Source organism: Nannospalax galili, unplaced genomic scaffold, assembly GCF_000622305.1.
Source record: "Nannospalax galili isolate Female #2095 unplaced genomic scaffold, S.galili_v1.0 scaffold155, whole genome shotgun sequence".
Lineage (NCBI taxonomy): Eukaryota > Metazoa > Chordata > Mammalia > Rodentia > Spalacidae > Nannospalax > Nannospalax galili.
In genome coordinates this window covers 7,314,606-7,337,303 of record NW_008339923.1, presented here as the reverse complement: position 1 = coordinate 7,337,303, position 22,698 = coordinate 7,314,606, and the positions used below count along the sequence as shown (strand labels likewise).

At 44.1% G+C, this 22,698-nt stretch overlaps 1 protein-coding gene across 8 annotated transcripts in view; it reads right to left on the bottom strand.

Annotated features, from left to right (window-relative positions):
- The window catches only part of Mtcl1 (microtubule crosslinking factor 1), a 134,779-nt gene that overhangs the window by 39,152 nt on the left and 72,929 nt on the right, over window positions 1–22,698 (bottom strand). For 2 of the 8 annotated variants that reach the window (XM_008834664.2, XM_008834665.2), the window contains exons 4-6: window positions 17,965–18,024; window positions 11,370–12,671; window positions 10,111–10,266 (exon numbers count right to left, since the gene is read on the bottom strand). In XM_008834664.2, coding sequence (XP_008832886.2) covers window positions 10,111–10,266; window positions 11,370–12,671; window positions 17,965–18,024 — 1,518 coding nt within the window. Of the gene's footprint in view, window positions 1–1,603; window positions 1,727–10,110; window positions 10,267–11,369; window positions 12,705–16,776; window positions 16,855–17,964; window positions 18,025–22,698 lie in introns of all 8 variants that reach the window. The other 6 variants (XM_029564303.1, XM_029564305.1, XM_029564304.1 and 3 more) reach the window with 6 other exon arrangements.

Sequence of the window (22,698 nt, the reverse complement as noted above, 5' to 3'; positions counted from 1 at the left end):
GACTCCTGTCCCTTCCTTCTCTGTTGACCTTTTGTTTTGGTTCCCTAGGTCCCTCCAAATCTGGGAGCTTGATCTTTTCCCCTCTGGGGACATTAGAGGACTCCTTCCTTTTCCTTTTTAATGAGCTGAAAGACAGCATTTCCTCCTCTGAAACATCTTCTTCAATACTTCAACGACTCCTTTACACCTGGAGTCCTGTCACCATACGCACACCTGGAGTCCTGTCACCATACCACCAGTATCTCCAGTGGCAGTTTCGCCTTTTAAACTATTTTTTGAACAATGCTATATATATATATATATACTTTTAGAAAAAATAAGAGATTTCTCTCTTACATAATATAGAATTATTTTCTTTAGTGATGATGTGAAACTTCACCTCTAAATGAAACATTTGGAAAAGAGTGTGCATCTGGGGAAAGCTTAGCAGGAAATACTTAGAGTCTGGCATCCAGCTCTGCCCTTTCTAAGCTACAAGGTACAGCAGGCTCCCTTAATCAGTCTGTGACCCACTTAGATTCTTTTGGACTCAGTCACCATGGTGGCATATGCCTGCAGCACATATTCTTGGATACACTGAGTGACTTATTTTGCATAGTATATGCGTTTTATAACATCAAGGTACATTATTCGATACCAATTTCTTTTAAAGCTACAGTTATCTTCCAAGAACAAATGCAAGGGGAGAGGAACAGCCATGACATTCTGCATCAAGATACCTGTTTACAACATAATGAGATGCAGGGTGGCAGGCAGGGCACTGTCCCTGGGAGGCCCGGGGCAGGAGCACCTGCATCTGGGACTTCCACTAGCAGCTCTGGGGAAGGATTTAGAAGATAAAGGATAATTAGGCTGTAACAGGTCATTTTAAAAATAACTAGAAGTTAATCAGGCCACAACTCAATTATGGTTATTTTTTGAAGATGACACTTTATAAAACCCTGTTTTGTTTTTTTTTTGTTGTTGTTGTTTTTGTTAGCTTGCTAGCATTACTGCAGGAAAGTCTGATTAGATAGGAAGACTTTCCTGAGACCTCATATGTAATTATACTAGATTCCCCCTACGTGAAATTTTGCTTTCTGTAGTTTGTGGTTCATGATCAACCACGGTTCAAAAAATATTAAATAGAAAAATTCCAGGAATAGCTAATTCATCTATTTTAAATAATGTTCATTACAGTATCCTGTTACAATGGTTTTAAGATTAATTATTGTTGTAAATCTTTCTTGTACCTGACTTACCTGACTTACAAGTTAAACTCCATTATATAGGTACAGTACAGGAATAAACAGTATATGCAGAGTCTGGTACTCTCTGTGGTTTCAGGCCTCTGTGGAAAGTTCTAGAACGTCCCCTCTAAGGATAAGGTGGTGGTGGTGGAGGGAGGACAACTGTACTGAAAAGTGTGCTACAAGTGGAAAGGTGGACAGTGGTCTCTGGTGGTCTGAAAGAGAGCTGCTAACTAGGTGACCTGTCCATATGCCTTTGGGTCTTGGTGCCTGCACATATCAGACAGCACTGTTTTAAAATGCATCATGCACTCTTCCTGATTGGCTCTGCAATTCTCGAAGCAGATATGCTAGAATCCGCATGAAATATTTACCTTACGGATCTTGTTTGTGTATGTCTCTGTCTCCTCTTGATGCAGTCTGGCCGCCTGTACGAGCTGACCCTGTAGCTCTTCTACCGACACACTGTGCTCAGGTAAAACAGGGGAGCCCCTGAGCTGATTGGTGGGATAAAGGAAGGGTTTAGTGGAAATGAGAACTCTGCCTCAAGTGATGACGCAGGACACACATCTACACAAGGTGACATACACACGGGGACAAAGCACAGGGGCTGCAGCAGTGGAGTGACTGCGGCAACCTCCCCTGGCACTTCTCGCAGGGGAGCCCTGGTGCTCTGGGCCCCATGGCTATTTGTCTGACCTGCCCTTTATCCCCTATCTATGAAGTGAGGTAGCTAAGTGGGGACCCTCGGCTGCAACTACAAACAAGCCTGAGAAGGAAACCAGGGTGCATAAGAGGGCTCTTGGCTACCATAGGTGGTTTATAATACACAAGCTTGGTGATGGACAAAGGACTTGGTGATGATATCTGAGTCAGGTGTCACACACCTATCACACAGCCTTCCTGAGCTGTCTGGGGTCTTTCTAGGTTACATGGCTAGTCTGTCTGTACACTTACATATTTGAGATTTCCCTGCCCCACCAATGGTGCCATTCTTTAATCCCACAGCATAGCCCTAGATGCTCAAGGTAAGTTGGAAGTAGGGCTCCTTTCAGGGCAAACACTTGCTTTCAAGCCTCTCTCTTTGTGGCACATATTGCCCAAGAAGAACCATAGAAAGAGCTGTTCATACTATACTTCAGGGTAAGAACAGGTCAGGAGTCTGTATTATTATTTTTATGGTAAAGTTTACTTTTTATGGCCAAATGGCCATGAGAAAGAGAAATCAGTCACTACTTTTGAAACAGAATGTTTTGCTAAAACTCTGAGGAATCATTAAAATTTAGGCAAGATACTTCCTGACTGGTCTGTTCTGTCTGAAGATGGGTGATTTTTCAAACTGGAAACTGCTATAATAGTGTCTGGCTTTCTCTGCCTCTAGCTGTAGTAAAGGAGAAGGGCCCTGTAGTGCGGTCTTCACTCATGACAAGCCAAGTAATGTAAGAATCTAGGAAGAACAGTATTCTCAGTGAGAAGTAACAAGTTAGTTAAAGGCAAGCAGGAGGAGCCAGGGAGATCCTAACTTTGAAGTCAAAATGTGAGAGGTAAGAGATATAAACTGAACTGAGACCTTGAAATGCTTTTGATGCACAAGTTCTTAGAAATTATTTTATGGGCTGTGGTATGTGGGTTCTCTCTGAATTATCCCGATGATGGAATTTTTCATTCCTAAAATTTTGTTTTTTAAACATGTGCAATCTTTTATGACAACTTACCCCTTTCTCGTGTTCATTTTTTTAGTAGTGAATTTAATGTATAGTGTCAGTTTGATCATCTTATTATCTGAAGGTCTCAGAGTTGAATGCTGTTATTTGCCCATGCTTACTTTTTTTCTTTCTTTTTAAATTTTATTCATTTATTTTTCATGCTTAATATTTTCTATTTTCTGACTTCATATATGTGTATAATGTGTTTTGATTATACTCACCCACAGGCCTCTCTCTTATGCCTTCCCACAGGACCTGCCCCCTTCCCTACTTTCCTGTCTTTGTTTTTTATAACTCACTGAGTTTAATTAGGGTTATCTGCATGTGCCTGGGTGTGGATCATTTGCCCACTCTAACTCATGGTGGATGTTGTCTAACTATGTGTTTGAAGTTCTTTGTAGCGAGTTCATCTTCACTGGGCATCTGTTTATGGATCATGCATGTGACTTGGTTGCCAATGTGCCTGAAAATGATTTTTGTGTTTGCCAAAGGCAGAACTATAGATATAAATTCATGTCCTTGGGATTCTTAGACTAGACTGGTGATATCTGCTCAAAGCTTGGTCCTGAGTAAGACCAGCTCTAGCTCCTTCTCCTCCTAAGCCAGAGACCACACTGGATGGACAAGTGTCCTACTGTCTCTCTCCTCTCTCGCAACAAACAGGCAACTGTTTCTCCTGTTCACTAATAGCTTTCCCTGCCAGTGCTGTGCCAACAGCCCTGTCTCCTATTCCCTTGGAGCTACTGAAGCCACTGGCTGCCAGTGCTGGCAACGACCCCTGAATTCACCCACCTAACAGTCAAACACTGCTCTCAGCGTCAATTCCAGAGTAAGTTTCAACTCTTAAAGATTGTTTTAACCATACCAGGAATACACCTATATGAAGAAAAGGATGTTTTATATTTTAAGGATTAATTTATTTATTTATATAACTATGTGCCTGTATGAGTTTACATGTACCACATGCATGCAGAGGCCCAAAGAAGGAATCAGATCTTCTGGAACTGCAGTTATGTGCTGCCTAATGTGGATTCTAGGAGCTGAACCCAGGCTCTCTACAAGAGCAGTAAGTACTCTTCACCACTGAGCCATCTCTCCAGCCCCTTAATGTTTTATATTTTATGTAAAATTTTACTGAGCAAATACTGATTGGATACTTACTGTGCTGGGCGCTGCCCACAGCACTGTGGTGACAGTAGTTAGGGTCCTGTGACTTGGATGTTTTCTATAGGGATGCTTCAGGCATGCTGGTGGCCATCTTTGCTTTCCAGTTACACATGATGAATTTAAAATCCAGAGACCCTCTAGATTCTAGCATATTAGCTACTAGCCAAAGTTTTACATTGTTAGACATAACACAGACATCCCAACCAAGCTCGTTAAGAAAAGCGAAGTCCTCATCATTTAGTTTTCATACTTAGGCCGAGTACCTTTTACACAAAATGTTTGGAACCAGAAGTATTTCCAACTTTTTTTGAAGGTGGGGTATCTATATATACATAATAAGATCTCTTCAGAGCAGGACCCAAAACTAATATGTGTAATCTAAAGATGATTTTATGCAATATTTTTAATAATTCTGTGCTTGAAATGAAGTCTTGTGGTATGCAACTTTCTGCTTATGGGGTTACATGGGTATTCTAAAGTTTCAAATTTTAGAGTATTATGGATTGCAGATCAATCATTTTATAATAAATTAGCTTAGGGTTTTTTGGTTTTTTTTTTGGTCTTTTTGAGACAGGGTCTCCCTGTAGCCCCAGCTGGCCTGGAACTCATTATCTAAACCAGGCTGGCCTGGAACTCACAGAGATCTGCCTGTCTCTGCATCCCAAGTGCTGGGATTAAAGGTGTGTGCCACCACACCCGGCCTAAATTAGCTTAGTTTTAATCTTAATAAATATTTAAGGTATTGTAAACCATAGATAAACTGCATACTTGAGCATCATTTGGTTGAAAACAAGCCCTTCCATTTGAACCCCACTTGTGCAGGGTCACGTGGAGGAATCATGAGGTTGTCTGAGTGTCTTCACCTGAAGTGCTGGATTCATCTGCAGAGGTTCTTGTACTGTCTGTGCAGACCACATGCACCAAGAATCCTTTTCCTCTATTGCCCCCTTTTGTAATGGAATGTTAAAATGCCTATATGCCACTCCTAGTCAGGATGCCAATGTCACTCCAGTGTTACAAAGAACAAAATACAAACACACTAAGGCTAAAATTCCAGTCTACAAAGATTCTACTGCCACACAGCTGCATACAAATCACATACATTTGGGAAAATTTGCACGACACAAATTTCTTGTAGAAAAGTACATCCTTTTAGCATCAAATCCCCAAAGGTTTGAGTCTAAAAACCACCCTTTGTTCACTTACCTATTTTGATCTTACAACAAATACATCCTGATTTTTTTTATGAAGGCAGTTTATTTAAACAAACACCAGACCCACTTGTTCTGAGGCTGAGACATTAACCCCAATATTATGACCACTGTCCCCTGTGTCCGATGCCCACCACCCACCCATGCTTACCCCCACAGAGGCTATATCCCACCCATCTGCATTGCTAATTTCCAAACCAGCTCCAGAGAAAGCAGTTTATAAATTGTTTCCAGGCTTAAGAAGATAACATCACTATCTCAATGAACAAAAAGGAATGATTTTCTTTGTGGTCATTATCCTGCCCAGCAATGCTTCTTAGAGATGAGAACTCTGCAAGAGCTCCACTATCATGACTTCATTTCATGAATTGCATTTTGTCCTGGCTACTTTTGCCACCACTTCTTTCACATGCAGTCTATGAGGTCAACACATGTGTACACATGCTCAGCGTAAACTCCACGTAGTTTTCCTGGGACTGATATTTCACAGCTGAGAAACGAGGGATCACATATGCTGTGTGCTTTGATGATTAAAAGATGAAAATAAGCGAGGGAGAAGAGCTCTTTGAGATTCTGACACAGAAACTTGATCCTCTGGGCACAGGCTTAGTTTCATTTATATATGAAATCCGACCGGTGTCCGTGCTTAGTCACTTCTCATTCAGGACTATTTTTAAGGTGCCTTGCACATTCCATATGAAAGATCCTATACAAAGTTTGCTCTTAATAATTATGACTTTCTCAGTAAATTTAATGGGAAGCATAGAAGGAAAATCAGAGGAGGAGTCCAGGGTAGAGAGGGAGCACTTGCCAATACTTACTGGGATGAATAGGCCATGGGAATACTCATCCTCCTGAAGTCTTTCTGGTTGCTTATATTCTTTTAGCTGTTAATTTCTGTGCATTTGCATTAATGGCTTGGCAGGTGTGAGTGGCTTCTGAATCTGTTTTTAAGAATGCCAGCTCTGGATGCACCTTTCCTCTCCTAGTTTAGTGCAGGGTGGCATCTTAACTGAAGGTCTCTATATATTATACCTCTTTGTTATCTGCTGAAAACAGACTTTCCCTTTTTCTCCCTGCTGTTAATGTTGCTGACACTAGTAACAACCACAGCTTAAATGTGGCAAAAAACATCCCAGTCTTCCAGAGTAACAACTTGTTTTCTTTCTTCTAGCCCTAACTACGAAAATTCCTAAGGCCAAAAAACACAGAAGGCATTTCACAACCAGGACTTGAGAAACTAATCCTTTAAAAAAAAAATTCCACTTGAATTCAGAAAGATGTTCTTCTAATGCTAGGGGTCCTATCAGTCTTCCCTCCATGCTTCTAAGAACTAAGGGCAAAGAGAGAGAAAGGAGGCTTACACATGGGTACAATTGGTTGGCTTGAGGACGGATGCAGTGGTTATTTAAAGGGAGAAAAGACAACTGCTAGCAGCACACACCCCAGCTGCATGCAGGCCTTGCTCTAGATCAAAGTGTCTGCAGGGGCTGGGGTGTGGCTTAGCATGCACAAGGCCCTGGGTTCCATCCCAGCATGACAAAAAAGAAGTCTCCATGTTTGCCCTTCAGTGACTCTGGAGTCTGTGTGAATCTTCAATATGGGGTACCTTCTGGTCAGGCTACCCTGCTAACTAACTCCCGGGAGCTCTGTGTGACACTCCCATGACGGGTCTCAGAGGAAAGCAAATGTTGGCTGTGAATTTAGGGGTGTTTTCATTAAGAGGCTTTTCCTGCTCTCTGGAATTGCCCCTTGGACAATTCTTTAGCACAGTGTAATCTTTGAATTCCAGAGTAGCAAGGCTATAGGAGTGACACTGATACCAGAACAGACAGCCTCCCTGGCCCAGGCTACAAGGGAGCTACATTCAGCTCTTCTGACAAAATGCAAAATTACAGCAAAATCAAAGAGGTGTCTGAATATTTAATTAAAATTTAAAAAATAGAATGGGTTTATACATGAGTTTTTCTTTTGTACATGAAGCGCCTCTGTCAGTAAAGACAGTAGAATAAAGGATGCTCTTGTTCTTTCTAGGAAACCATGCATGCTTGACCCACCTTCTACTCGGGTTTTCTCACTCATCCATTAAAATAGTTACAATTGAAAGAATATGGACAGATGTTTAAAAGAAAGAAGATGCCACGGCAAGGCTGCTGGCCATACACTCAGCCACCTGAGGGACAGTGGCTAGAAGTAACCATAGCTCCCAGGAGGGACCAGGCTCAGTGCCAGCAGGGCATGCTATCACAGAACACTGCAATAGGCTTAGAAAATGGTTCTAGACTCAGTTCTGTTTCCAACCAGTTGGTTGAAGGGCTTGGCAGTGAGCTACTTTCTTTCACATGCCTCTTTTTTGTCATTCACAAAACAAGAGAATAAGTCTGAGGATCAGATGTTCCCTTCCAAACTCTCTGAGCTATACTGTTAGTGACCCCATGTCACCATATGACATTTCCCAAGCTTTAAGCTTTATTCATCTACCTTATGTAGAGGTTGACTATCTCTCCATATTTGGCTTTATTCAACTATTTTTCTCTCTGCAAAATGCTGCTGGTTTCTAAAGTCTGTGCTGCATGTGTGCATGTGTGCATGTGGCACCTTGCCATTGCTGCAGCACCAAGCAGTACAGACTTAGGAAACATCTGAGGAAATCAGCTCTCTGAGGCTTGCAGACCTCCAAGCTGGAATGACAGGTCTCTTAAGGAAGGGGATGCAGTTTTCACAGGAAGAAGCTGTTGCCGTGGGCTGCCAGTGCTGTGGTCTACACCCAAGGACTAGGAAACAACCCATGAAAAAAGAGGGCAGAGAAAGTTGGCAGCATGGCCGGAGCACTCCTGGGACATACTGTCCCTCATTATTAATCTTCCTTTACACTGTCATAGCATTTAGTACTTGGCAAGGGACATCCTCATTCACAACTCCTTTGTTCTGGGAATCGTCATATAGAACCACTTGAGGCAAGCAGAGCAGTATTCAGATGAAAAGACAGGAGCCCAAAGACTTGCTTGAGAAACCAAGCTGGTATTGGATACAGTTAGGCTAGAGCCTCAGGGCTCAAAATGTCTCTGGCTGGGAATAGCTTAGTGGTACCATATTAATTGAAGGTTGGGAATGAAGGTTGGGAAGTGTCTTCCTGAGGTTTCTGTCCTAGTGATGAGTCACTCAAGTCATTAGAAATGTGCGTAACTGCATTTGTGCCTGCCCAAACAACTGCTAACCTTCTCAGATCTGGAGACCCTGCATGCTTAAGGGCTAATAAAGGTGTTCTTATGAAAATTTCAGTCATAAGACACTAACTCATGAAATTTACAGGGAAAATGAGCTCTAGGTATCTGACTATTACTTCCAGTCTAAAACCAAGGAATATTTAAGTTGTGCTTTTGGAATAACATGCTAAAGGGGATCTGCCTAACTGTCCAAAGATTGTAGTCGGGAAATGTTAAAGATAAAATAATAGATGCTCAGTTTGGGTGCTCTGACTGGGAGGGCCATGGACTCTGCCATTCTGTGGCTCTCTCCATGGGACTCTGCTTGCTTCCTGAAAGGCTGGTACCAGTGTGTGCTCATTTCTTTGATATGAAGAGCTTTTTCTGTCACACCCCTGTGAGTCCACACTAATTTCCTCTAGGGTGTGGACCTAGATGTCACCCTCTTAAATGGCCTGGAGTCTGCAGGTTAACAAGGATGGTGGGACTGCACAGGATGCTCTGAACACTTATTTTTATACTTTTGAGAGGTGATGCACACGTTCTCATGTGACCAATCAGTCACAAGAGTAGACATGTGATGTACCCTCTTATGGGGTCAGGGGAAAATCCCTAAAGCAGAGCTGTTTGGTCTCTGCTGGGTGTGACCATGCATGCCATCCCCCATCTCATTAGCAGTACACAGAGCCACTCTGCCCAGTTCTGGAGCTCCATTTACTAACCACACAGCCAGCCTTTTCTACCTTGTTTCTTTTCAGCTGCCTCTGTTGGAACCTCTCCCTCGGCCCTGCCCTGGGGGAGTCAGTACCATGCTTCAAAGCTAAGAGGTCACAGTCCCATAGGAGCAGAGACAGCCAGAACCTTCAGCAATACCTCAGAAATTCTGGTCCTTTTCTTCAAGACCCCTCCCTACAAAAGAAAAGACTTCCTATCAGGGTGCCAGCCAGGGCTCATTCCTCAGGAAGCCTTTTCTGTACAGTGAAGTTCCTTTTCCCTCAGAGCTCCCCTCTTATAAAACTGCAGACCACTGTTTCAGCAATGCAGGATCCTGATAGATAGCCACAACTTTATGTACATGGTGTAACTGTGGCAACAGAGGGCCAAGGAAGCTGCAGATTGAAAGTGGATAGCCCTTATTCTGCCACCAACAAGCTGGAAGTGTCCCAGATACCATAGGACAGGTCAGATCCACAACCAATTAAGAACTGAAGAGGGAAATCCCAAGGAGGGTTTTTCCCAAATCAGGAACAACCTGCCTAGTTTTCAGTCCTGCTTTCTTTGCTGTGGGACAGGGAGGCACTGAATACCCACATGCCAGTCCAGCGTGCCTGGTTACACCACCAGGCACTCACAGGTCTGACAAATAGGACAGCAGGTCACCCACATGCAACTATGCACGAGTCCTAATCATTCTGTGCAAAGGATTTTGATCCAGGTAATTTCTACCTGGTTCTCCATCTTCCTGCCATGTTCCCTAAGGGTCTTACCCACAGGTAGGAAATATCACACAGTGAGCCACACAGCAAAGGGGAAATAAAAGCCAAGGAGATGAATTGTGGGCCCACAATTGGGTGAGTGTCAGCTCACTCACCTCTAGGTTAAAGCAGTTCTGGTCTCCAAGGCTGTGGCTCCCAGCATCCCCGTCAGCCCGACGGTGCAGCTCCCGTGTGGCCCGTAGGCGCAGGCCCTCTCGCTCATCTCCTCGGTCCTGAATGAGCTGCCACTCCAGCTGATCTCTCAGTTTGGACTGTTAGGTGCATGAGAGGGATTCATTTGTTTTGTTTTGTTTTAGTTTTAAACAAGAAACAAAAGACAAAGGGGTAAGGGATAAAGAAAACAAAAATGGTTAGACGATGGGGAAAACTACCAAACAAAGAAAGCACAAACTGAAAAATCTACTTAAAACAAGGTGGCATAAGAGACTGAAGAGAACAGAACCAAAATGGGCATGAGCAAAGGAATGGGCTGAAGCATCTGAGCAGCAAAGAAAGAAGTGAATGGGCAGCTACAACACTGGTTACGAGGCGCATGCAATGGGGATGTGTGAATCACGACTCAACCACAGGCACACTATCCATGAAGTTACATGGAGAACAGGCTCTGCCTTCCTTACTTGTAGGTCGAGCAGTCAAAGCCACAGTCCGGGGTCGGCAGCTGGGCCATGCACCCAGGGTGAAGCCTGGGAAAGCGGTCCTTGTACGGCTGCTCCCCCTCAGCCCTCACCCTGGGCAGCGTGGGAGGGCGGCAGGAGCAAGTGGCAGCGGGATTTTCCATCAAAACCAGCCTTCTCAGAAGGGGCTCCTCTCCCCCATCCTGGCTTATCTTCCAGAGGGAATGGGTTGGTGGGGCTGCCTGGGGCTTTTCAGAACTGAACTTGTCCCTTTGATAATAAACCCAAGGAGGGAGTCTGGCGCTTGTTAACGAGTCTGCTAAGTATCCTGACTATGACAGGACTGTGTCTTAAACTCCTCATGGCTTCTTCATCAGGGTGGCTGGTTGGTTGAGACACCAAGAAAGGAGCAAGGACAGGTGATGTTGGTCCCTAGCGCCTCCACTGGGCTTAGCCTTGTCATGAGAGGGTCTCTAAACCAGGAGCAGCAGCACAATTCAAAATAAAAGGAAAACAGAGGAAGAAACAAGGAAATAAAAGGAAACTTTAAAAAAAGTCAAAAAACAAAAAACAAACCCAACTAAGAGAAAGGATTTGGTTGATGCTGGAGGCTTTAAAACAATGCAGGTCTGAAATCATAACCAAGTAGCCGTGCGCAGCGTGAGCCCCAGAACAGCAATGCCAGCAAGAAGGAGGAAGAGCAAGACGGAGCAGGCAGGCGAAGCTGGGAGCCCCCTTACCTGCAAGTCTGGGCCCAGCTCCTTCCCCAGGGTCCCAATGGGGGAGTCTCGGGACACGGAGGTCATGGTGGAGAGGAAGCTGGATGACTCTGTGAGGTGGGGTAAGGGTGACAGGCCATCCCCAATCCGGGTCACCTGCTCCAGGAAGGCCTGTAGCTCTTTCCTGAAAGCCTTCATCCTCATGTTGATGGTCTCCAACAAGTGGGGTTCATTATGGCTCCCCTCACCCTCACCCTGTTCACCAGATGAGGCTGACCCACTGCCCCGCAAGCCAGAGTCATGGATGAAGACATCTGTGTCTGTGATGAGGCGCTCCACAGTCCGTTCAAGCCTCTGGGCATCATGCTTGATGGTCATCAGACACTCAGTGTCTTCCCGGGCCCTGAGGAGTTCTGCTGGGCATGGCTCACTGGCCTCTGAAGGCTTTCCGCTTCCAAAACCCGAGGTCTTCTCAAAAATGTCCTCTGAATCACTCTCGCCACCAACTGGGCCTTCCCGCTTAGGCTGGGGCAGGCGGCCCTCCTCTCCATCGCTCTCCTTCTTGCCTGTGTCACTCTCAGCATCACTGTCCCGGGGGCTTGGGGCTCGCAGCCCCAGGTGGGCAGCAAGGTCACATCGCTGGACATTGGACAGCAGCACCCGGTTCTCATACTGCAGTTTCAGCACCTTCCCACTCAGTTCACTGATCTGCAACCTGGCTGACTTCAGCTCCTCCTGCAGGGGAACACTGGCCCCGGAGCCCTTACACACACTGTCCCCAAGCCATCCTGCCTCCTGACGAGGCTCAAACTTGAACTTGCTCAGCTCATGGGTCAACTGCCGATTGTGGTCTTCAATCTCAGATATGGATCTCCGCAGCAGCTCTGCTTCTTCTTCCACAAACTGTAGGTGCCGGCGGAGCTCTGTGGAGGACTCCAATGAGTCCCCGAAGGGTGAGGTAGGAATGCTTGGCACGTGGTCCCGGCCCGATGCGTCCCGCTCATGCTGGACCCGCATATCCTCCATCTCTGCTTTGAGGCCACGGTTTTCCACTTCCAGCTCTACGATCTTCCGGCCCAAGATGTTGGCTTCTTCCTCCACCAACTTCAGCCGCAGCTTCAGTTCTGCCTCCCTGGTGCTGGGGGGCCCACCAGCCTCCCCTGTGGGGAGGGGGCTGTCCACATCGCCATAGAGGGACTTGTACTTCTGCAGCTCCTGTTCCAGCTCGTCCTTCTCCCGCCCCAGCTTGGCCATCTTTTTGCGCATCAGGGAGGCTTCCTCTTTGGCAAACTGAAGCTGGCACTTCAAATCCGCACTGTCATCCTGCCAGGCAAGAACAGCCCGAGGGAGGGTTATCTGAAAATACCAAATGTGTGTGTTTTTGATGATCCCCTCACACCTCGCCCCCAAAACATACACACAAACAAAACACTGCTCACACACAAACAAAACACTGCTCTTCCAGTTGGTGCTGTTGTCTTATGGGGAGAAAGGAACCACAATAAAGGAACACTGAGCCCAGAGTGTTTGCAGAAGGGGCCCCGGAAATACCCAGTTTGTCACTTTGTCACAAAAGACAAGAAACTGAACAATTAGTTTTCTGGAAAAAACATGCATGTGAAAAACATCACACAAGTTAGATATGAAGGAGAAAGGTAAATAAAACCCACACCCATCAGTAACATGTGATCCCTAGTGAATTTGTAGATCCAACCTCGTTTGTCACCAGTGCCTAAAGAGCTGCCAGGATAAAGGCTTGGTATAGCTGACAGGATTCAGGGACCACACCTACCCTGTGGCCACTCCTGTCCTCCACAGTGTAGACCCCCTCATTCCAAGTGGCTGGTAATCTAGAAGGTCCCACCAAGATGGAGAGGCTGAGCAACTCCAAGTCAACTCCACTGACTGGGCCAGGTACCTGAGACAGGGCAATTCATCCTTCCTCCCTGGCATTTTTCCTTCACTAAGGTATCGCAAGAATGGCATCAGGTCAAAACAAGGAGACAGTGGGCACCAAGGAGCTTTCGAAGTTGAGGTGCTATGTAAGGCCCAAGCACTGGTGGTGAGTACACACTGGCTACCACAAAACTTAAAGGCCTGGGCTCTTTGCCACACAAGAGCCACTTTAGAGGCTTTTGCTCTGTGCCTGTTTTTTTAGTTGTTGTGAAACTGAAGGAAAGTCAACACAGAGAGCAATGGAAGGGGCTAAGAGCTCAAAAGTGTCAAGTGTTTGCAATGTGAAAAGTGGCTTTAGGCAAAATACCAAAGAAGAATACCAGGGATTCAGAAGGTTCCCAAGGTAGTCACTGCTACTTAGGATTCTACTGCTTAGAGAGGTCAAGAAGGTACTTTTTTGGACCATGTAGAAAGTCAGCTCTGCTTTTCCAATATGGGTCTCCATGCCCTAAAGCAATCTGAACCATACTGGTCTTACAAAATTGTTTTATTCTTTATGCTCAGTAAACAGAAACAAAACCTTTGACAAATCAGTCCTGTTTGATTAGCCACCAATTCTTAAAGGGCAATGGGGGCAGGGGTAACATCTGCAAAGACTTCTCTCTTATATGGAGGAAGTGTCAACAGCAGCTAGACCCACTGAATTGTTGCTATCTAGTCTGTTAACCCAGGTGTGGAACAAGTCAGCCCTCAGTGCATCACCACTTGTGTTTGGTTCCTACCATCCAGGAGTGATGGTGAAGCTCTTGAGCTCAGAGAACCACAGCCACTCTCTGCCACATCCTGGCAGTACACAGTCGTCAAGCTAAAAGAAATCCCTTCCTTAGTGCATGTAGCTTTCTGCCTTGCCTCTGCCTTGATCTCTCCTCCCCAACCACAAACTCGTGGAAGAACTGAGTGACCAGGAACACTCAGGAGAAATCCTCAACCAGCTGTGATTGGCATGATGTGCAGAGCACACCCCAGAGCCTTTGTGTACCTTACAAGAAATATACTTCCATTGGTGTCTTCTGAATGAAGGTTAAATCCAGTCCTGCTGGGCCTGGGGTCAAACATGCTGCCCAGTCTCAATTCTACCCTCCCACCATCCAAGAACTTGGGCAGAGTCCTGTCTCCTAGTCTGAAGCAGTATCCTTGCTAAACAACAAGGTCACTGAAATATGCACAGTTAAGTGGTCATTAATTGGAAGATCACCATACCTTAGGGCCCTGAAATTAACTTCTTTTTCGAACTGAAATGAAACTAATATTGAAGAAAGAAACTGGTAGCTCTTCCCTCATCACACACTCTGTGCCTTAGGGAGAATAATCTATAAGCATCACATTTTTCAAGTTTGAGAACTTGCACATTAAGGGTTTGGTTTGGTTTGAGTCAGGCAGACATAAAAAAAAAGACAGTCTACGACTAACTGGAAGGTAAGTTATCTGCCCCACTCATAACCACTAAGCAAAATGGGTTCTCATAGATTCTGGGATCATAATAGTTTTCCTCACAAAGAACTTATACAGATCATAGGAGTTATAAAGACATATACTTTGTTTATCCCTGATGTTAAAGGGACATCACGTTTACTCACTGAATCATTCATTCATTCTTTCCTTTATTAAATATCTGTTGAATGTCTACTGAGTAGCAGAAATTATCATGTATTTTCAATATTTTTTATTTTTATTTTTTAAATATTTTATTTTTATTTTATGTGTATGAGTATATTGCCTGCATGTGTGAGTGCACTCATGTCGTGCAATGCCACGGATGTCAGAAGAGGGCTTCAGCTTCCCCTAGAACTGGAGTTAAGGATGGTTGGTAGCTGCCATGTGGGTGCTGGGAATCGAACCCGGGTCCTCTGCAAGAGCAGTCAGTTCTCTTAACCTCTGAGCCATCTCTCCAGCCCTGTATTTTCAATATTTTTAAACAACCTCAGAGCATTCTAAAGTAGAATGCTCAAGAGCACCTTTCCAACTTTCTGCTTATGAAAATGTACACAGAATCTAAACGCACTCACAGGCCTCTGCTGTTTGCATGAAGTGGAGTTTAAAGGAAGCTACAGCACTTATCAATGGAAACAGACTGTAAATACTTCTAAATGAATCCATTTGGGACTTAAGCACAGGAACTGGAAGAATAGTGGTGCCTCTCAGTCCATCCTTAACTGAGTGGCCAGCATCTGTCCACTGTCCAAACTGCCTAAATGATCCCATCGGTACCTCTGAAGCAGAGAAATACTTGCAGCAAGGACCGCTGGTGAGAATGTGCTTCAACCACAGACACACTTGGCTCTATCCTCTGCCCGCCTCCAGCCTGGACTCAACTGGGCCAGACTAAGAGATGTGCAGGGCCACCTGTTGTGACCTAAGTGGGGCCTTGATGTGAGGAAGGATCAAAGAAGGTCCTACTCAGGTCCAGAAGTTTGTCTGTAAATAGGAGCCTAGATCAGGAGCTCTTGGGCAATCTTTCCTGGGGTCAAGGTGATCTGAGCAACTGAGAAAGAGTCAGGGACACTCTGGAGGTTCCGAGTACTTGCTGTCACCTACCTATGCAAGCAGAGAGCCTCACAGAGCCCTCCAGCCACCCTGATTTCTAGAAACCTTGACCCTCACACTATCTTCCTTTAACACTGTCCCCTTCAAGTCTATCACCAAGTACTATTCTACCCATCCCCTTGAGCCTAAACTTAGGTCATTTAAGGCAGTGTGATCAACATGGCCTACAGAGTGTCCAATCTGCAGATTACCTGAGGATTGATCATCGTCCACAAAGTCTTCTTTTCCTTAAAGAAAGAAACTAAACTATACAAACAGCAGGCACTCTAACACATGAAAAAGCATGCTGTCATTTCTACCGACACCAACGTACACACTATTAAGCCCGCCACCGGAACTAGAGCAGTTTGAGAAACAGACAACCTTGAAGCCTGGTAAATGAAGGGTAAATAAAGGGGCCAGACTCCCTCCCTGATGTTGCTCCAGTTGGAGCAGGACCAGCTGCTCTGTGGGCTCCATGTTCAAGAGCAGGGTCTCCCAAACCCCAGAGAGGCCCTTAGCCCGTTCTGAGTGGGGAAACTACTCCTAATAAGACAAGGCATCGGGCCTCAGCTCAAGCAGCCGGCAGCTACATGTTATCCTGTAAGCAAATACTTTTTGAAAACTCTGCCAAGACCCTAGGGCAGGGGTCTAGGTTGAATCCGAAACTTGAGGGTATCAAGCTCGGGTTTCAAGAGCCCATAGGATAGCTCCGGAAACGCAGCATAAAAACACAGGGTTGAATCTACCTTTCCACGGGAACCTATTCCTGTTGCGGGCAGAGAAGGCAAGCATGGCACAGGGTCAGACACACAGGGACCAGCACCATCACCACCAGCCAGAAAGGCCTTGTCAAGCAACAGAAATATATCAGTGTTGGTATATATTCTCTGGCTTGCAAGTCTGCCATGTAGCCAGCACCCCAGTGGCCAACTGTCCATGTGCCTACCTTGCGCCGCGGCGCCAGCTTCCTTTGGGTTTTGGTGGCCAGCCTGCAGTTCCCGGGGCGCTCCAATCCACCATTCTGCTGAATAGAAACTCCTTTCTCAATCATCCTGGGGTGACTCCATACATTCCCCCGGGTTGTCTGCATACACCCGAGGGGCCAATGCCTGGCACGTACCCACAGACTGTCCCCTCCTCATCAGTCAGTAATTGTACTTGGAGGGAAAAGCTCTTCACTGGTCAAGAACCAGGAAACTAAAAGCATATTCTAAACCCAGGAGACTAGAAGTGCCCAGCAGTAAGATGCCTTTAATTTCCCTGTGATAAGTGGATTCCAAAATGAGATTTGGGAGACTAGAGAGTATAGAGAGAAAAGTTCATCTTGGGCCTTCCTGTGGCTCACATGGCTGGGTTCTCCTCAAATGACACCTGGATCCCAGAGCTTTGGAGGATGCAGAAACCAGGGGAATCTTAAGGAGAGTTTCCAGGGCCCTCAAAGCCTTCTTAGTTACCCTGACTCACTGCCTCTCTCTAAATACTACTCACTCTTTAGAATCCGGTGAGCTGATATCCCAATAACACCTTTGTTCATGCTAACACTTAATACTAAAAGCAATTTTAAAAAGAGGAAAGGAATCCAGCAAGACAACTTTTCAGAAAAGCTAAGAGAGCCTGGAAGCATACATGCCCTGTATGTAAAAAAAGGGCTGAGCATTGGCTGGTTTTCCAGTTAGAATATTTTATTTTCTAGTAGGACAAATTAAGGTATTGTTCAGTTACACATTTAAAACATATGCACTCACAAAACAATGGCACATGAATGACCCAACCATCCAGTGGCTACGTTATTTCAGTGTGTGAATGACTGAAGGCCACAACACTTTCTGGCAATTAGGAGTGCTGCCAGACCCCTGGACTGCACCTACTAGGGTTTCACACAAAGCCAGTTTGTTCTCTTTCCTAAAGAAACCTGCAGCTTATTGGAGCAAGAGACAAAAGGAAGGGGTTGCAGTTCTGGAAGAAAGCGTTCACCCCACAGAGGTTGGAGAGAATTCAAATGCTTTGGTAGGTGGTTTCTTTTAACTTTTTAAAGGCAAAGCTGATATTTTGTGAGAAAATTCAAAACGGGGTAGCTTCCTTATTAGGGAATGTAACTTTAGAATGTAACTTTAGAATGAAAACCTCAGCTTACCTGGTTAATGTTTTTCTTTTCTTTGTATATTTCCCGGCTGCCCCTTCTTTTTAGGGAACTCTGAAACAGATCCAAATGACAGTTTGTTACTGAGGGGTCACACAGAAGAGCTGGAACTTGTCCCTTCTGGTGGGGACACACCTCAGAAGCTATTTCTTGATTCTGGAGAATGAAAAAGCAGTTCAGCCAACATTTAAATGAGGTTGCATATTTGGAGACACTGAGCACTAAGACACCTTACATTCTAATTACAGTGACAAGAAGGCAAGAAGACAAACACAAAACTTTCAGAGACAAATACATGGTATTTCTAGAGTTGGTTTATCTCCTAATCTTGTTTGGGCTACTTTCAAAATTAATTTTTCCTGAATGGTCAAATTAAAAAGTGGTAGCAAAGGAGAAAAAAATGGTGGCTCTTATTTATAGAGAAAACATAATCTAGGTTTCAATATTATTGAAAAATCTTGTCCAATTCACAATTAAAACAACATCTTAAAGACCCACAAAGCTCATAATTTCTTTTTATGAAGTGGCTTTGGCTGTCCTCCACTGGGCTCCATCCCTGCCTAGTTTTCCAAATAGCACTCATCTCTTAGTCTGGAAGGGACGTGGTTCAGGATTCTGCAGATAACCAGACTCCATGGATGTTCCTTAAATAAATGATAGAGAATTTGCATATAATCTAGAAACATCCTCCTATATACTTTAAATCATCTCTAAATTACTTATAACACCTTATATAAATGAACCACATCAGAACCATCTATGGAACACCTTTTTCTGCTCCATGCAGGAAATTGTACATATGTCTGAAATACAAACATAAGTATAAATAAAAGACCAAGGATTCCTGGAACAGAAAGAAGGAGCCAGGAGTGCTCCTGCTAAGATAAAGCATGAAGATGGAAAGAATGGACTGGAGGAGAAACAGTGTCCTGGAGGAATAGGAAAGGGAACTGGAGCCTCGAAGTCTGAGGAGATTCCATTAGTCCTGAGGAAAGCTGGAGTGAGCAATTGGGAAGGTGACGCCCTGATGGCTAGCACCTGGATTCTCCTGATGTCCCTCTCTCCTCCCTTCTTGGCTCAGTTCTGATGGCAAGGAAGGTCCTTTTGGCCCCTGCCTGTCAGTAGGCTTGCATCCTGGCCCCTCATTTTGTCCCTCTGCAGCTATCAGGCATTGCTATGATTTGGAAAGGAGGCACCTGTGTTCATCACTTTTTGTCACTTGAAGAAGTCCAGTTCATTAATTTGGTGCAGTTCACATTTGAAGTGCCTCCCTCTTAGAGTGCCAGGCCTTACGTTTATTGCAGAGACTTCACCTTAAAAAACAATTACAAGTCTAGTTGCCTCTCAGCCTCTAAGAGGCTACAGACCTGGAAGAAAATGTGTGAGAAGACCAGCAAAGGGATGAAGGTTACAAGGGGGCAGAGGAACATTTTGTAAATGCCAGCTGCAGAACTGGCTTTATTTCCTTCTATCTTCTAATAAATGTTTCATTTACTATTTTCATTTTATGTGTACTAGTATATTGCCTGCATGTATGTAAGTGCACTCGTGTCATGCAATACCCACAAAGAAGGCCTTGGATTCCCTGGAATTGGAGTTAAGGACAATTAGCTGCCATGTGGATGCTAGGAATCGGACCAGGGTCCTCTGAAAAAAGTGAGTGCTCTTAACCACTGAGCCAGTTCTTCAGGCGTGAAATGAAAGCTAGAAGCAGAAACAAAATGTTCTCAACCCAATGTAGCACCACCAAGTGCTGGAGGATGGATCACATTTCAGGGGTGAGGTCTCCTTCGGGGAGGACAGGAAGTCAGGGAGCCTGTGGGCAAACTCTAGTCCCTCTTGATGTCTGTCCCCTTGCAGAGGGACTGTGTAGCCCGAGTCCTGTGATCTGTCAAGCAAAACACAGACTAGGCAGGGAGTGATCAGATGGGTGACAAGGACCTGACACAATGGTAACTAGAGCAGAGGCCATTACAAGGACTAAAGTTCAGCAGAATTCTACAGAACCCACAAGAAGACCAACGTAAAATACTGCTGATTAATTAACACGTCCTGCTAGATGCTGTCAAGTGGGAAGACTCTATGTTGTAAGGTATTAGCTTTCTGCCAAACCACTTTGTGAAGATGATGACATTTTATCCAAATTCTTTCCTTTTAGTATGTAATGTGTTATGAATGATATGTAATGTGTCTATAATAGGCAACATATTGGTACCCGTATGTACTGCATGATGTACCTTTTATGTGTTTGTGAGTGTGGCAGAATTTGGAAGTACTTGACAAAGTCATTCTAGAATTCATCTAGAACCTGGGGGCTATAAACTATTGCCACCAGGCTGAAGCAAGCCTAGTCCAATTTATAAATGTATTATTAGGACACATCCTCCATTCCTCTCTGGCTGCTCTGCACTGCAAGGGCAAAGCTAAGTACTAGTGGCAAACCTTTGCAACCTGCAAAGCCGAAAGCATTTACCACCATGCCCTTGGCAGAAAAACTCTAGTCTAGAGCAACAAACTGGGGAAAACAGGCATGAATACTTTGAAAAGGCAAAATGATCATATGCTTGCACTATTAGATACAGAATTACAACAATGGCTTGGTGCTGCAGCAAGCTTACACAGATTAATGAAACAAAACAGAAAGCTTAAAAATAGCTTTGAGAGAAAATAAGATTTTGGCAATCTATATAGGCTGCGTTTTAAATAACCAATGAGGAAAGAAAGGGCAAGCCAGTACATGTGTGCAGAATAACTGTATAAATTTCTAGATTAAAAGGTGTAAAAAAAAAAGTATATTGACATTGCATATGAAAATCAATAGTACATGAAATAAAGGTTGAAGTGAAATGCAAACTATCATAAAGAAAGAAGAAAAACAAAACAAAAAAACCTCAACTTTAACTTCTTGGGCCATGACAGAAAACCAGAAACAGAAACATCCAGGGAAAGGATTGGTAAGATTTTCTTTTTTTTTTAAACTTTTTTATATATCAAGAAAAACCACCTTCAGCATAAAAGGAAAAATTGACAGATTTGAAAAGGAATATCTCACCATGACACACAAAAGAACAAGATAATCATCTTAAGAAAACAAATGACATAGGGAAAAAAAAAGAAAAATGATTATTAGTAATTAAAACAAAGTGGGTTTCTTTTTTTCATTTAGAGACTTACAAATTCCAGAAAAAATAAGGCCCCCAGTGGTAGCAAGTACCCACAAAGGCAGGCACGTCCTTGTGGACTAACAGGAGGAGCAGCCAGGCTCTGCTTTCAGAGGACCGCTGGGAATGTACTTTGGGGACAAATGCTGGAGTATGTGCTGAGATTTATGGTCAGAATGCTCTTCATGGTACTTTTTCTAATAAGTAAATGCTATAGAGGTGCCAGAATCACCTTTCTTTGCTTTTTACTGTGCAAATTTAGTGTGCGCAAGATAATGTTTTGATATTATCTTGGTATGCATATACGTAGTGAAGTAATGACTACAGCCAAGCAATTAACATGCACATCATCTCTCACTGACTTTTCTTTCTTTCATGTAAGAGTACCTAGAATCTACTCAGCGGCAAATTACCAGTAGACAGTCCTGGTATTACCAGTATAGTCTTCTGCGGCACATTAAGTCTCTAGATATAATGATGAAGAGCAGGGAAGGATATGGGAAATACAGTAAGTCCAAGGAATTACACATGATGAACAGCACAATAGGATCAAAACGTTGAAGCAATATACCGCCATGTTGGAGAGCATTTTCAGGTGACAGAATTATGGGTGACTTTCATTCTCTTTGGTGGTTTTTCATAGTCCCCAAATTATCTAGAGTATATGTTATTATCTCTAAAATAATAAGGGGTTAAAGATAAAGTAAGGTGTTCCATGTGCTTAGCATATGAAAGGCCCTGGGCCAATGTCCAGGGGAAATGGCCAGAAACTAAAATTTATATTTAAAAATGTCATTAAGAGGCTGGAGAGATGGCTCAGTGGTTAAGAACACTGATTGTTCTTGCAAAAGACCCGGTTCGAATCCCAGCACCCACATGGCAGCTAGCAGCTGTCCATAATTCTAGTTCCAGGGGATCTGACAGCCTCTTCTGTCTTCTGCGGGCATTGCACGACATGGGTGCAATTACCTACATGCAGGCAATACACACATACGCATAAAATAAAAAAAATAAATAAATAAAAAATATTTTTTTTAAAAATGGCAAATGCATCAGCAGAATTGGAAAATCTTTTCCTAAGAAATTTAAGAGATATCATCTGAACTTGTTCACTTTATGTCTATGAAAACTGAGGCCCCATGATTATGAGGCCCACTCAAAAGGTGGGTAGTAACTGGAACTTTCTTTGGTCCTGTGATACCCATTCCCCCAAATCACAGTATTTGCTCCAGGTTTTTTCTTCAACACGGAAGGAAAAAAACATCATAGCAACCATTTGGAAAGATTTATCTTTATTTGAACCAACATAGAGAATTTAGAGGTAGACCCTGTTTTTGCTAAAGTTTGTTTATTAAGTTTGTTCTTCAAAATGAAACACTGTTAATTTAGAGGTTGTGTGTATGCCTCTGACTGAGTCAAGAGCTTCACGTATGTCAGGCAGATACTCTAGTACTGTGCCACACTCCCATCCTGGAGGTTGTGTACTTTTTTTAAACATGTGTTCATGGGGCTGGAGAGATAGCTCAGCGGCTAAGAACACTGGTTGTTCTCACAGAAGACCCGAGTT